General features: G+C 40.3%; 2 protein-coding genes across 4 annotated transcripts in view; one reads left to right on the forward strand and one right to left on the reverse strand.

The window, feature by feature from the left end:
* ITFG1 (integrin alpha FG-GAP repeat containing 1) overlaps positions 1-13,809 on the reverse strand; it is a 72,135-nt gene extending 58,326 nt beyond the window's left edge. The window contains exons 1-6 of the mRNA XM_036390116.2: positions 13,598-13,809; positions 10,241-10,313; positions 8,676-8,821; positions 6,949-7,006; positions 6,279-6,353; positions 3,761-3,855 (exon numbers count right to left, since the gene is read on the reverse strand). Coding sequence (XP_036246009.1) covers positions 3,761-3,855; positions 6,279-6,353; positions 6,949-7,006; positions 8,676-8,821; positions 10,241-10,313; positions 13,598-13,787 — 637 coding nt within the window. The 5' untranslated portion in view covers positions 13,788-13,809. The remainder of the gene's footprint in view (positions 1-3,760; positions 3,856-6,278; positions 6,354-6,948; positions 7,007-8,675; positions 8,822-10,240; positions 10,314-13,597) is intronic.
* Positions 13,810-13,915: 106 nt separating this feature from the next.
* The window catches only part of PHKB (phosphorylase kinase regulatory subunit beta), a 67,340-nt gene continuing 67,160 nt past the window's right edge, over positions 13,916-14,095 (forward strand). Inside the window, exon 1 of one of the 3 annotated variants that reach the window (XM_036390112.2) lies at positions 13,916-14,030. In XM_036390112.2, the coding sequence (XP_036246005.1) occupies positions 13,961-14,030 (70 nt within the window). In that variant the 5' untranslated portion in view covers positions 13,916-13,960. The remainder of the gene's footprint in view (positions 14,031-14,095) is intronic. The other 2 variants (XM_036390109.2, XM_036390110.2) reach the window with 2 other exon arrangements.

Consider the following 14,095-nt stretch of genomic DNA (forward strand, 5'->3'; position numbering starts at 1 on the left):
ACAGTATGAAGTTACAGTGGGACTCACAGTCCAAGGCAGCTTGTCTCATGTATTTGAGCACTCTAGAAGTGTTTGTAGGGTCTGACTTCTTGGTAGAAGACTTGTATTTCTCAATGCAAACAAATCTATGGTTTAATAATCCTGCTTTTTCTCCCCTCCCAAGTTTAGAAAGACAGCACTAGCACTAAGTGAATATCTGACATTGTAGAATGTTTACAATAAAAGTAACAAAATTGTCTAAGTAGAAAAAAAAATATACAGCAAAATAATCACTATCCTAAAAATTTAAACTGTGATATTTTTAAGACAGGACTCTTGATGATCCTTCTTTGGAAATGCTCACCTGGACTGTTTGCTTTGTAAAATACACCCAATGTCAATCTGTTCACACAAGCCTATTATTATTATTAGCTGGAGATTGTTGTCCTAAGCCAGCTGTGAAAAAGAACTAATGACAAGTGTGAGCATGAATCACCAGACACCCAGCAGCCCTGTTCTAACAGGGGCCAGCACATTTGCTCCTCACCTTGCAGCCTCAGGGCCATGTCCCAGCAGTGGCAGTGAGGGGAGGCTTTCCAGACATCCCCTCCCAGCTCAGCCTCTCTGTGAAGCAGATACTCCTCCCTGGAGCAACACATGCTTAACATGCATGCAAAATACACTTGAAAGTTTGCTATTTGGTTTTTCCATACAGACCCTTGGGTAAAGGTTTTATACTGGAAATTTTTGCATGGTTTAAATGAAATTCCTGGTCTAACTCAGAATTCCTTATTGAATCAATAATTATAGGGAGCTGAGACCTCTGCATGAGGATGCTTTCTTTAAAAACAGCAGCAGCATTACTCTCTGAAACAGCCCAGTTTATCTCTGACCAAGAAAGATTAGTATTATCTTTGTTGCCGTTAGAGGATTTTTGGATTATAAAATCCTTACACTGTTAGCCTTTCATGAAGCATTGTCAGGGATTAAACACATCTTTATGAGCAAGTTCTCATATAATGAAATCATAACAATTCAACTTCATTTCACCCAGAGCACGAGAAGTGTGGCAATTAAAAGCTCTGCTCTGAGTGTTTAATATCAGCAGGTTGAAAACGGGTTAGGCAATAAACTAGCAAAAAGCTTCTCAGCCCAGAGAGGATTTTTTGTTTTATGTCAAGCACACTTTAAATCTCCTAAGCTGTTTATAATGATAGAGTTGCCAAAAATAGCCCAGCTAAAAATCATCAAATTGGCTGCATCTGTTACAGAATACAAAGAGTGCCAAAATATTGCAGAATATTAGAAAAACCTTTAAAAATACCTGCAGAAAAATCCATGGAGAACAAGTAAAATGGCATGTCCTGGTGATCTATTTGTAAACAAAAATCACTCCATCCATTTTAGGTGCAATTATATCCTTATAATCATGAACAGTAGCATTGCCTGTGAGTAAACAGCCTGAATATTTCAGTCCAAAAATCCCACAGCAGCATCAAATCCCATGATTATTAAGTGTTTTGGGCCGCATGATTTCAGCAGGCAGATTATTCCCCTGCATCTTGTTAATGCCTCCTTTTTAATTAATACAATTCTAACGTGCAGCAGGCCCTGCTCCCGATGAGGCTTTGTTCGCACTGCAGAGTGGCTGTGTGGGTGAGCACTGAGTCACAGGAACGCTCCCCTCCTCAGCAGCCCCATGGACAAACGCTGGTACCCAGCACTGCCTGTGCCCTGCCTGCCCCAGGGCCTTTCCCACCAGTCCTGCACACACTTCCAGCTTCTGCTGTTTTGCCCTTTTTCCCCCGAATTCCTATCACCTGACTCCTTTGATGACTGCCTATGAGTCACTTCCCAGCTCTGTACAGACACACAAATTAGAGCAGACGCGGTGAGAACACTGCACAGGTATTTTTTGGAAGAGGCACAGTGAGATTCAAGGTACAATTTCATGCTTGGTTAAAGGCAGCCTACAACTGCTGCTACTAAAAGAGGAGTCAACCTTTCCCCTGTGCTTACATCTGCTCTGACAATCCTGCATGGTGAGTTGGATCAACTTAATAACTCCAGTGACAATGAACTGTGCTCCTCAGCAGCCCCAGTTCCAAGCAGTTACTAGAGCTGATGTCAGGGAACTGCCACAAATCCACAGGCAGGACTACACAACTGGCAACTTTTCATTTTGGCATTTTGGAAAAACACATCAGTCATGAAATATCAGATATACTGATACTATTTTTCAGCAACACATGTGTTATTCTTGGTTAGTCCCATCTTCATAGGGACAGTAAAAAAAAAACTATCATTCCCACCTTAGAAGTAAAACATTACTTAAAAAAATAATAATACTGTAATAGTTTCTCCAGTTTTCTTGTCAGGATGAATTATTTTCCTTACAATTTTCCCCAGGTTCCTGTAACAAACACTTCCCACAGCACTAAACATTAACATCCTAACGTGAGGTGTCAAAGCCTTGCTGCTACAAGAAAGTAAAAGTCAGGATCTTTATGGGAAGAGGTTCACAGGAGCCTCTACTCCCATCTTGAGATATAAAAATAGATGTGACTCTATAAAAGCTCCCAGCACTACCCACACAAAGATCCTGACTCTCATTTCTATTTAATAGAGAAGCTTCCACAGCAGCAGCACTAACCAGAACTCTTGGAACATTCTTTAGTCTGGCAGCTGTCAAAAACCCTGAAAAATTGATCAGTCCGTGACCAATCAATGTAAGGATCTTAGACTTCTCACCTTTACTCACCTCTGAGTTTAGATTTCAATGTACTCAACTTAAAATGCTACCTGGAATGCTCATCTATGCTGCTTATGCCACTAAAAAAAATTCCAGAAGGCTTCTAGAGCTAAGTGTGTTAGAACTGGTTATTACATGACACTGATTATGGTAAGCAACCATATATTTAATTTTCTAGTTGGAATTTCCACTTGACAGCTTCACATAGCAATGTGCCAGAACTGGCTATTAAGGTTTGACTGCATACTAAAGCAATTAACTTAATCCCCAACATTTATAAGCATCTTAATTAAATTTATGGAATCATTCCTCTCTCATTCCCATGCAACTAAACAGGAAAAAGATAAGCTCTCTTTCCAAAATTACCATATATGAATTGATGTACATTGCACATCTAGCAGAAGATAAAGCACTTCAGAATTAATTTAGTGTGTGAAGAAATTAAGTTTATCACAATATTTAAATATGTGCTTGGAAATATGAGCCAGGTATGGAAGTGATAAACAGATTCACCATGGTAACTGAATCACATTGACAAAATACCCCAACAAAATAAAGGGAGAACACAGTTCTATCAGTAACAGAATTAACTACAACATAGTAGACTGAAGCCATAATGAAATCCTGAAAACAAATTTTAAGTCCAGTCTTAGAAACATTCTGCTGAATCAAACTACCTATTTCCATACTCAAATGAAAAACTGCAGCACTGATGCAGTAGCCATGAATACTCGAGTACAGCATTGTGAAGAGCAGCAAACAACACTTTAAGGGTGGACACAACATCATTCAGAACAAGCAGTAGTTATGATTATCACTAAGAAGTAGCAAATGCTATTAGGATATTTATTTTAAAAGTTGTTTTTTAAAACCCAGAATTTTCAAATCATAGATATTAAAATTAAGTAACTGAAAAACCCGAATCAGAAGTAGCAAAATCATATAATTACTGAAGGAAGTTGCAACACACGACATTGACACTTAGTGATAATTATTTTTAGGATGGTATCTAACACTTCTATGACTTACCAGCAGTGAAGTCATTATTTAAATCTATAAAGGCATGGGAGTGTGGTATATACATTTTACTTTGAGTTTCCAGCGCAGGATGCCATGACAAGTTCCTACAGACAAGAATAAAAATACATTTCATCAATGTGTAGGGACTGTTAATCATGATAATATAGCTTAAAAAACAGTGAAACTTTAAACAAAAATGGGACAGAAAGCACGTTCTCCCAATGCTGAGATAAAATTCCTGTTTAGCTTACAAGATACTCAGTAACTCCAGTAATTGCTAGAAAGGTTCTGTGAAGGATGATTCATAGCACAGGGGCTTCAGTTCCATTTTATTAATTTTCTAAAGCAACTTTTTTTTTGTTTTGCACAGAACAGTGTCACTACCCACAAAGTTAGTGCCAAGGCTCCAACTGTACTGCAAATCCTGAGACACTGATCCCTGTCCTTCTCAGTTCGCTCAAGCAGCTTCACTTCTGCAAGTACTTCTAGAATTTACTTTCTGATTAATAAACATGAGCAGAAGTCAGTACATGCTGTTCGAGCAGCTCATGCCTGCTGCATGAAAATTCACTTTATTTCAGCTCACCTAAAAATCAACATATGAATTAAACTTTCACATTATGATGGACTACTAGCTAATTATGTAATTTCCCAAGCAGGTGATACTTTTATTTATTTATTTATAAATACACATACCCTGCTGGTTTCTGTTCTAAAAATGGCTGAATTCCAGCACACCTCCCTGTTAGCAGTGATTTGAAGTGCAACAAATCCTTCAAAAGTCACAATATGACTTTCAGAACCCTTAGTTAAAACACTCAGGAAAATCTCAATGTGCACTATACAACAGCAGGCAGAAATATTACTACTACTAGTTGGGAACTGCTTTATTTATTCCAGTGACATTACACACATTTTATTGAAGGCCTTATCTTCCTTGACTAACTTATGGTAAGAAAATAATAAGTAATCTTCTGATTACTTCCCAAAGATCATAATTAAGTCTTAGAAATGTTAAAATGCATCACTTAATCCTAAAGAAATAATTATTTTCTCTAGGTTTTTCTATGTTTTCAGTCTTGAAGACTGCCAATGAAGTTAGTCATACAGTTCTAGAATAAATCTTAAAACATTTTGGATTAAAATATATAAGTGCTTTTCTAAGCAGATGAGAAGGCTGTTTTCCATGAACAAGACATGGCTTATGCTATTACCTAGAGCACTCAGTCTCATTTTGAGCTATGATGAGTAAGTTTATTTGTATCTTAAAGCTCCTGAAAGAATTTCTTCAAAAAAATGCAACAAAAATCTTTCCCACTTTTCCATTTCTTCAAGAGCTCACACAATTCATTTTATATATAATCATTGCAAAGCATTCAGAAACATCCTTGTGAATCTGAAATCTGTTTCATAAGCCACCAGTACAAGGATGGTGATACAATTCAAGTTGGGATTAATGAACAAAAGCACACGGCCAAGAAGGGCACAGCTTCCACCGACACATTCACCTGTTATTTATCCTAGGAAAGGAAGAGACAGGAACTACAGGTATAAGGTTTTTTATTTTCAAATGATAGACTAAGTTCTTTGGCATCCTGCCCAATACTAGACATTTCTACTCTTTATTATTTGGTTACAGACTGGTTCTTCTGAGCCAGTAGAGACACAGTCTTTTGTTATGCTTTGATTTCAGCATTCATATCCAAAACAGCTAAAAATAACCCTTTGCACAGTCCTTGTTAAGCATTTAAGTATGTCCTTATTTTTACTTCAGTATTTGATAACTGGTCCCATTCTAGAAATTCCAGGGCTAGCAGAAATTTTAACCATGAAACTTAGTTCCCTTTGCTGCATTTTCATCTCATAAGGCTTCAGTTAACTTCTATCTGCTCATGAAAGGCCTGAGGCACTCCTTAACACAAGGGATGTGACACAGACATCACTTGTATGCACACTTGGGCTGCTACTTAGTCACCTCTGCTTTATGCCACTTCAGAAATCTCTTCCCCCATATTTTTCTTAATATATATAGTTCAGTACTTACATCCTGCACTTCCTGTGCTTTTGATTTCCTCTGGTGCCCAACTTTCCCATTACAAATCATTTCCCAGACAGATGAGAGCATTTTTTTAAGTTTACCCCAAACACTTGGAGATTTTTCTTTTGCCATCCCTTTAATTATAAGATCTGTTTCAGTAGTTCTTGCATCATCAACCTGAAAGCAGCTTTTATACAGCACAAGTTCCATAACACAGATTATAATACTAAACATCAAAAGTGTACTAAACAAATGGGACTATTACTTGGAACCAATTGTTCCAAGAACCAATTTTCCTATTTCTGATGTCTATGATCAGTGGCTCTGTTTTCTCAGCTCTCATGGAATTTCTACTATAAAGAGCAGATGAAGAGTGTCACTGAATGTTTGCCATGGACAGAAAGAAGATTCACACACAAATCCTACACTTCAGTGGGAAGTGGATACACAGTGCCCCAGTTCCAAAGCCATGCTGAGCCCTCAGCTTACCCTCCCAGCAGGATCTGTGGCTTACTCGAGTCACTGGTGACACCAAACACATCAGGAATCAAGTCTCCATTGAAGCTGAAAATGGAACACAATGTCAGTGCCACCTCAGTCCCTACAGGAGTTCAAACCACCTGCTCTTAACCTCATCTGTACTGGGACATTTTCCCACTGGGCCCTGAAGATCTCTCAGCTGTGATTCTGAATTTTGGTTCCTGTCTGAGCTGCTGTAAAGGTCTGACAGTGCTTCCCACTCTGCCTGTGCTTTGCCTTACAGATGTACTGCCCTCCACTTTTGTTCAGCATCTCACACACAGGCAAGCACATTGTGAAAGGGATATTTGCTCATTTTGGTAAGCCAGTAAGGTTTTTGCCTTACAAAATTCACTGAGAAATGAATGGTTTTTTTAATGAACACTCACAGTACTGAAATGAAAGAAATTAAAAGATCATGCAGTTACTACTGCCAGGATAATATAATATACAAGAATTACAAAAATAACCATTTTGGTTCATCATCTTTAGTTGGATCGGTTGACATTACACAAACCACCCTGTTCTTAAAAGATAAATAACATGAGCATGTGTTTCAAATTTTAGCATTAAAATATATTTAAGTTGCTCTTAGTCACCATTATAAACGTGGTTCTGTAAAAAAGTAGGTGATACTTACTCCATTACTAGAGGCTCATCATGAAAAGTCTTATTTAACATAGTTTTATGGTTAAGATCTGAAAAATAAAAACATTAACTTTATTCAGTTACCAATATGTTCTGATATTTGCATTTGCAACTAAGACATAATTCTGCTATTCATTTAAAACCACCTGTTTAATGATTTAACAAAAAGGCACCACTTAATATAAAAAACTGAATGGCTTCCTGAAATTTTGCAGGTAAGGTGAGTTACAGTTAAAACACTGAAGGCTTTTTCTCTCTCTACCAAACTCCTCAACAAATTATTCCAAGTAGATCTTAGTGAAACCTATTTCTGTGTATGACTGCAATCACTCAGTCAGGAAACTGATTACAAACTCAATACAGGAAAACTGAAACAGTTGGGATGAAGACAGGCTAAAAGTTTAACATTCATTGTATGTTAGACTTCTGTTTAAATAACATTCTTAATTATACACACTGAGTATTTGAAATAAGCAATAAAGGTAGATTTTCTAAATGGGAAGTGAGGACTAAGCTCCAATGAGGTTATCACCTTAGACTTCACTTTTACTTGTAATCCAAACTCCTTGCCAGATTATTCCCATTTCCCTTCTCTCTCCACAGTGTTTGTCTTTACAATTTCCACATTTCATACAGCAGTCCCCTCCTACTGACTTGTCTGTCACACTTCTGTTACCCAAGGAGACACCCCATACCTTGCCAGTGGCCTCAGCACATACCAACCACTGCCTGAATTTTTAACCTGTGACTCCTCCTCCGGGCCCCATATGCTCATTGTGTTTCCCCCAGCACTTGGGGTTTTTGTCCGACACAAAACAGAATTACTTAATCCAAGTCCTCATATTCTTCCCAATACTAGAGATACTTGATATTCACTTAATATTGATCCACTGCACTCTTCCAGGTTGCTTGTTCCAGCTCTGATTAAAGCCAGAAGCAATGGTGTCTGAGGCAAACTTGCCTCACGTGTAACTATGCCATGATACAGTTGTTTACAATAGTGATTATTCTTCAGTAGTTTTTGTGGTTTAAAGAGTATTTTCTTTTGCTTATCTGTCCTAAATTCTTCTCCAAACCTTTCCTAGCAAAGTCAACCAAAACCAGAGGAGACTCCAAGAGTTCACACAATCCATAACTCTACCCCAAGACAGAATCAGCTACACCTTGAACACTGCTAAGAGACTCCTGAAAAATCAATTCTAATGGTCTTGAAAACTTTTAGCAAGAGACTCCAGAAACCTTCTTCCAATACTTACTTTAGTGTGTCAGTGTCTTTAAAGAATTTCGTTTAACACAAATACTGTATTACTGGTGGTAGGTTTAGGTTTGTGATTTTGAAAGCTGATGCACTTAAGTTCACAGCAGGTTCCCTGTGAATTTTAAACTGAAGATAAATCTTTTGAGATTGTCTTTGTGAATCTGACATGCATGATGGGGAAGCCATGAGAAGCAGCTCTTCAGTTAATAGGTACTGCCAAATTACAATAATGTTTGGTTATATCTGTTGCATAATCCACTGCAAGTATTGTTCTCTTTCATTAATTATTGAACACAGTTTAACAGCAGGATAATATATGGGTGTGAAGCTGAATAGCTGCTAATTCCTATTTTAGTGCTAAAAGCAATCATTACACTGTAAAAAATGAGTTGTAACTTCTTGACAATACTTTGAATTAAGAAGTCTAACAATTTTACTAAGAACCAGACTCAGCAACTCACCTAACGTTTGGTTGTGTCCCCAGAAAATAAACACTGAAAGTTCATCTTTGCCATGACTTGGGGCCTGGGTAGTGAGGAGGACATCCATTTGGGAATCTCCATCATAATCTCCAGGAACTACACTGGTTATGGTGACGCCAAGGGATCTGGAATTAAAAACAAAAGCCCCCACATGCAAATAGTGGTAAAAAGGTGTGCATGCAAAAAGCACTTGTCAAAGTGCACTTGTCAGAGTCACAGGCTTGCCCTGTTATTATTAGCTGGTCCAATACAATCTTACCTTTCAACAACCTGGTTTAGGATTAAGTCCTTACCTATTCCAAAAGTATCTCAAAATCAGGCACCTGATAGGCTGTCCTTGTCTAAGGAAAATGACATTTTAACTCTAAACTTCAGCTATCAGACATTCTTCAGCCATATCCTGTTAATGCTATCTACACTTCATTAAATCCTCACATTTGTTTAGAACCAGTCAACCCAAATGTGTTTCAGAGAGCAGGATCTTCTGGTTGCATTCCAAGAGCAGGAACATAAGGCAACAGGAGCTGTTTAAACAGCAGGAGTCAGGCACAGGTAGATTTTTTAAAAGACAATGCCATTTCCTCCTACCTTCTGCCAGGTCTTACTATTCCTTCCTACCTTTGTTTGTTCTATCTTTTTTTATTTACTTACCTACTCTGCTTTACACACACAACAAGGTCACATTAAGGATTAAAAGCAGATCCTTTCTAATGCATGAAACAAATTAGTTCCTTCAAAGATGGGAGGGAATAATGAAAAATAAAAATATGTAGAATACAGAAGATAAAGCTGGGCTATAAAAGCATTTTACCTTTTAATAAACATAATACTATTACTAATTAAACATAAGCATTATTCATAAGGAATAGCCATAAAAATATAACAGGATATTGAAGCTAGACATATAAACACATATGCACATATAAACAGATTGTTTTACATTTATTAAAAACTGATTTTTTTTTAAAGGCCACATGTAAACTTGACAAAGGAACATCTCTACACAGAAACACCAGAACACCATCTTTCCTATCTCTTCTAAATCATCTGATATTGGTTGGATTCCATTAGTAACTACAGCAAATGGATGAATTTCCCTGAAAACATCTCTTGGCATTGATATAAACCTACCCACCACAAAGACCTATGTATGCCATGGAATGACAGTTTACTTCACTACAGTTCCAGTTTACAGGAAATACAGTCCTGAAGATCCAAATCAACTGCAACAATATTTCAACATATGGCTACTTTAAATACTAATTTGAGGACAAAACCTAAACCACAAATATTCCATAAGGGTTGGGAAGTAACACTTATTAGTAAACAACTTGAAAGACGCAACTCATCTCCATAGACTCCATCATGTGACCAACAAAACAAAAATGCATCAGGGCATGGATCAGGAAGTTGGTCAAAGAACCAGAGCTGTAAGGGCAAGTGAACAATGAGTCAAAGAGGCAACAAGAGCACAGACAAGTGCAGCAGCTCCCCCTGAGAGCAGAGAGGCCCTTCCAAGGCAAGCACTGAACAGCCATACTTACTTCATTGGTAGCTTAACACGGGGCTTAAAGTAGGGCTCCTTCTGGTCAGCCAAAAAAATCACCAACTCATTTCCTGCCAAAGCAAACAGACCATGAGCAACAGAAGAAGACTGGAAATGGCTTATATACAAACCCAACATTTAAATAACTGCCACAAATGACCATTCCCCACAGCAGCAAAAACTTTGAAAGACATCTCATACTCTACTTCCTCTTCATGCAAAAGGAGGCAAAAGGAGCACTTCTTCAATACAAAGTCAGTTGCATCTCAAAGGAATGCTAATATCACAAATCTTCTTTGAGGGTTTAGTGTTAGAACTTTCCCTCTGTTATTTTTATCACATTGCTTAAAATAAAACTTTCTGTAATGAATTAAGAAATATTACACATGGAAAAGTAATAGGCAGCAGCTCCACAAAACTAATTAAAGCTTAAAGTCTAACTCAAATTAATTCTTTTAATACTATGTCTCACATAGCAGGATCTGATACTGCTTTCCCATATCAGCTGTCCAAAGCACTTTAAAGGAAACTCAGAATTTACTTGGTTCTCTGCAGCATCTCCCCATCTAGAGGCAATGATATAAGTATAATTTCATTATTTCAGGATAATCTAAATAAAAGCCCACATTTTATGTTGCAGAAATAACTGAAATTCAGGGAAGAAAGGAAGAATTTTAACTTCAGTGATGAAATAAAATTTTTAGTCAGTAAACCACAATACACACACACTTCTGTAAGTAAAAAATAGCTCACAGTGCAACAATTGTATTTTTTTCTTTGCTTTGTTCTCCAATAAACTCAGCTGCAGAACCACAAAATCATTCTCTATTAAAGAATAATTCTAAGGCTCCAAACTTGAGCTACCACAGTACTCCTTAAGAGCATTGTTTTGTGGCAGAGCTGACAGCTGGGAAATAGCAGAGAGTACATGGCTCCTGCCACAAACCTCTTGAGGAGAAGGAGAATCCAGCACCAAATGAGTAAATGGCCAGGAGCCCTTTCAGAGGCCAGCTCAGGCCCAGAGCAACACTGCCTGAGCTGCAGTTCCCTGGGGAGGGAAAGGCCTGGCACAGGCCAGGGCCAGGAGCCTGGCACAGCTCACCCGGGGCTGCCTGCTGAAAGGAAATTCCCATCTCACACCTCGCACTCCCTCCTGCCTTTTATTGGTTACTTGGTAAAGTAATGACCAGGATAAAGAAGCAAATGTGTTTTTACACACATCAGGTTCCAAGTTAGCTGCAACACTGAGAAATGAGATTTTTTTGGTCATTAAAGATAGAGATATAAAAATTTCAGCTCGGTGCTCAAGTCAAAGCAAATTAACTATAAAAATGATTTATTACATGAACAGAAAACAGAATTACTATGCCACTACAATCAATCCTAAATGCTGTTTGCAGTTCTGTATTCTTTTTGAGACAAGAGGACAGTAAGAAAAAATCAGTGCATTGGATGATGTGAAAAAACAGGAACAGTTTCCATACAAACAACAATAATGTAGATTAGAGGTCTTCAGGCTGAGTATCTGTGTGACATATATCACACACACACATATATGTATATATGAGATAAATACCACAGAAGTCTCCCAAATCCCCCAATGAAATGCAGCAGGTGAACAGGGGAATGCTCCCTCAGTGCCCTGTACTTCCAGCAGAGGCATTAAGCATAGCCAGGAGCTGGTACATGAAAAAGCAACCAGCACGAGCTTCCCCACTGACCTGTTACGTGCACAGACTCACAAACAGGTAAGTGCATGCAAAGTTCCATTTATTTGTAGATTCTGAGTTTCAAAAAGTGACTAAACCCAGAGGCCACTGGTACTTTGGAATTGGCCTTGCACTGGGACACTTCTGGATCCAGACTATCCCTTACAGTCAGTGAGTTCACTATTTCTTACAAAGGTATCAGCACAACCTGATTTTCTTTTATGTATCTCAGCATACGGAACATTACTCTCACTCAACTGAAAAAGGCAAGATCAGAAAAATAATATATATCCAGCCAAAGGTCCAAAACATCATCCCCATTTCTTTATTAAGGGTCAGGATAATTAGGACAGAGCTGCTTTACAGACTCCTGTTCCTCAAAGTCTCGTGTCATCTCCAGTGCTCATTTCCTCATGCTGTTTACAACTGGCTGCCATTAATCCCACCTTTTGTTTTGAGAGTATTCTGTAGTTACTTTACTCCAAGACTTAAGTTATGAAAAATAATGTTTTAAACTATGTTATTCCAATCTGATTTTTACAGTAAGCGCCACACAAAAAAATTATTTATCAAGTGCTACTATAGAGACACAAAGAAATCACAAATCTCATTCCTGAAACTTATAACTATTCGCATTTTTATATGCACTCATCTGCAAGATAAGAAAGTAAAAATTAAATCTCTTATCACAGACATTTATTTTAAATCTGACAATTTTTTCAGTAGATGAGCCAGTGGAGCATTTCCAGGGAGCCATGCATTTCAATAACTCAACTAGATGGGAAAATCACTCATGCTTTACCAAAGCTACTCAGAAAAACATTTCTGAGATGGAAGGAATAAAAAAAGGTAAATCTGAGAATAAATTTACTCTTAATGCGCTTCAAGAAAGTAAAATATTCCAAGATTACTGCAAACAGCACTGACCACTAAAAATAAGCCCTGATTTGAGGTCTCCCCATATCTGAAGCCTGAAGAGAAACCTGTGGCAGGTGACAGCTACCATGGCACTTTAACTTTTAAGGTTCAAAGCAGGATAATGTGCAATTTTTCCTCCACATCTGTGAAATGTTCATCTTTGTTTCCAAAAATATTATGAAGGCAGGAGCAAAACAACAATTTGTGACCATTCAAGTCTCTAAATTATTTCACAACCAGAAATTCAACTTCAAAGATAAACGCGCCCTATATGAACCATTCTAGTGCAAACTGAATGCCGTATGTCACACAGGAAATACCTGGGAGCAAAACAAGAGTCAATTTCGTCCTGCAAAGGATGTTGTGCTCCCCGCGCCGGTCCTGGCAGCACAAACCCCGGGGACTCGGGCCGTGCTCGGGGAGCGAGCGAGCAGCCGGTAAGGGACAGACCGCAGGGACCAGCGAGCCCATCCCCGGGAGCAGCGAGCCCATCCCCGGGAGCAGCGAGCCCATCCCCGGCACCGGCGGGCCCATCGCTCTCGGGCCGGGCAGCTCGCACCGGCAGCGCTGCCCCGCAGCCCCAGCGCTGCCGTCACCCCGCACGGAGCTGCCGGGCCCCGGGGGCGGCGGCACCCTCGGCTGTCCCCCTTGGCTGCAGGGACGGGGAGCCCAGCTCACACCGCCCGTGCCCCCGCAGCCCCCGGGCCCGCCGCCGGCCCCGCACTCACCGCCGCGCAGCACGAACAGGTCCGTCTGCTTGTCCGAGTTGAAGTCGCCGAAGGCCGCCAGGGTCCCGCGGGCCTCGGGCCCGAAGAGCTGAGCGGTCACATTCTGCAGGGCTCGGGCGGGCCCCGCCAGGGCCAGCAGGGCCAGGGCCAGCAGCGGGGCCAGCGGCGGGCGCGGCCCGCGGGCCCCCATCGCACACGGCCTCGCCCCGCCCGCGCTCTGACGGCAGCGGGGCGGGCCCGGTCCGGCGGCCGCGGTTTGCGGCAGCGGCGGCGGAGCCTGCGCGAGCGCTTTACGGCGGGAGCCAGGCAGGGCCCGCCCGGCGCCGCGCACTCGCGCCCGGGGCTCTCCGGGACCGCTCCGCCATGGCGGCGACTCACATGGCTGACGTGAGCTGGAAGGTGCTGGAGCTGCGCGCTCGCTCCAAACGCTCAGGTCTGACCTCTTGGCTTGCCCGGGAGGAGCTCCGGGGATCCCTGTGCCTCCCGTCACTCACCGCC

The sequence above is a fragment of the Molothrus ater genome, chromosome 12, assembly GCF_012460135.2.
Source record: "Molothrus ater isolate BHLD 08-10-18 breed brown headed cowbird chromosome 12, BPBGC_Mater_1.1, whole genome shotgun sequence".
Lineage (NCBI taxonomy): Eukaryota > Metazoa > Chordata > Aves > Passeriformes > Icteridae > Molothrus > Molothrus ater.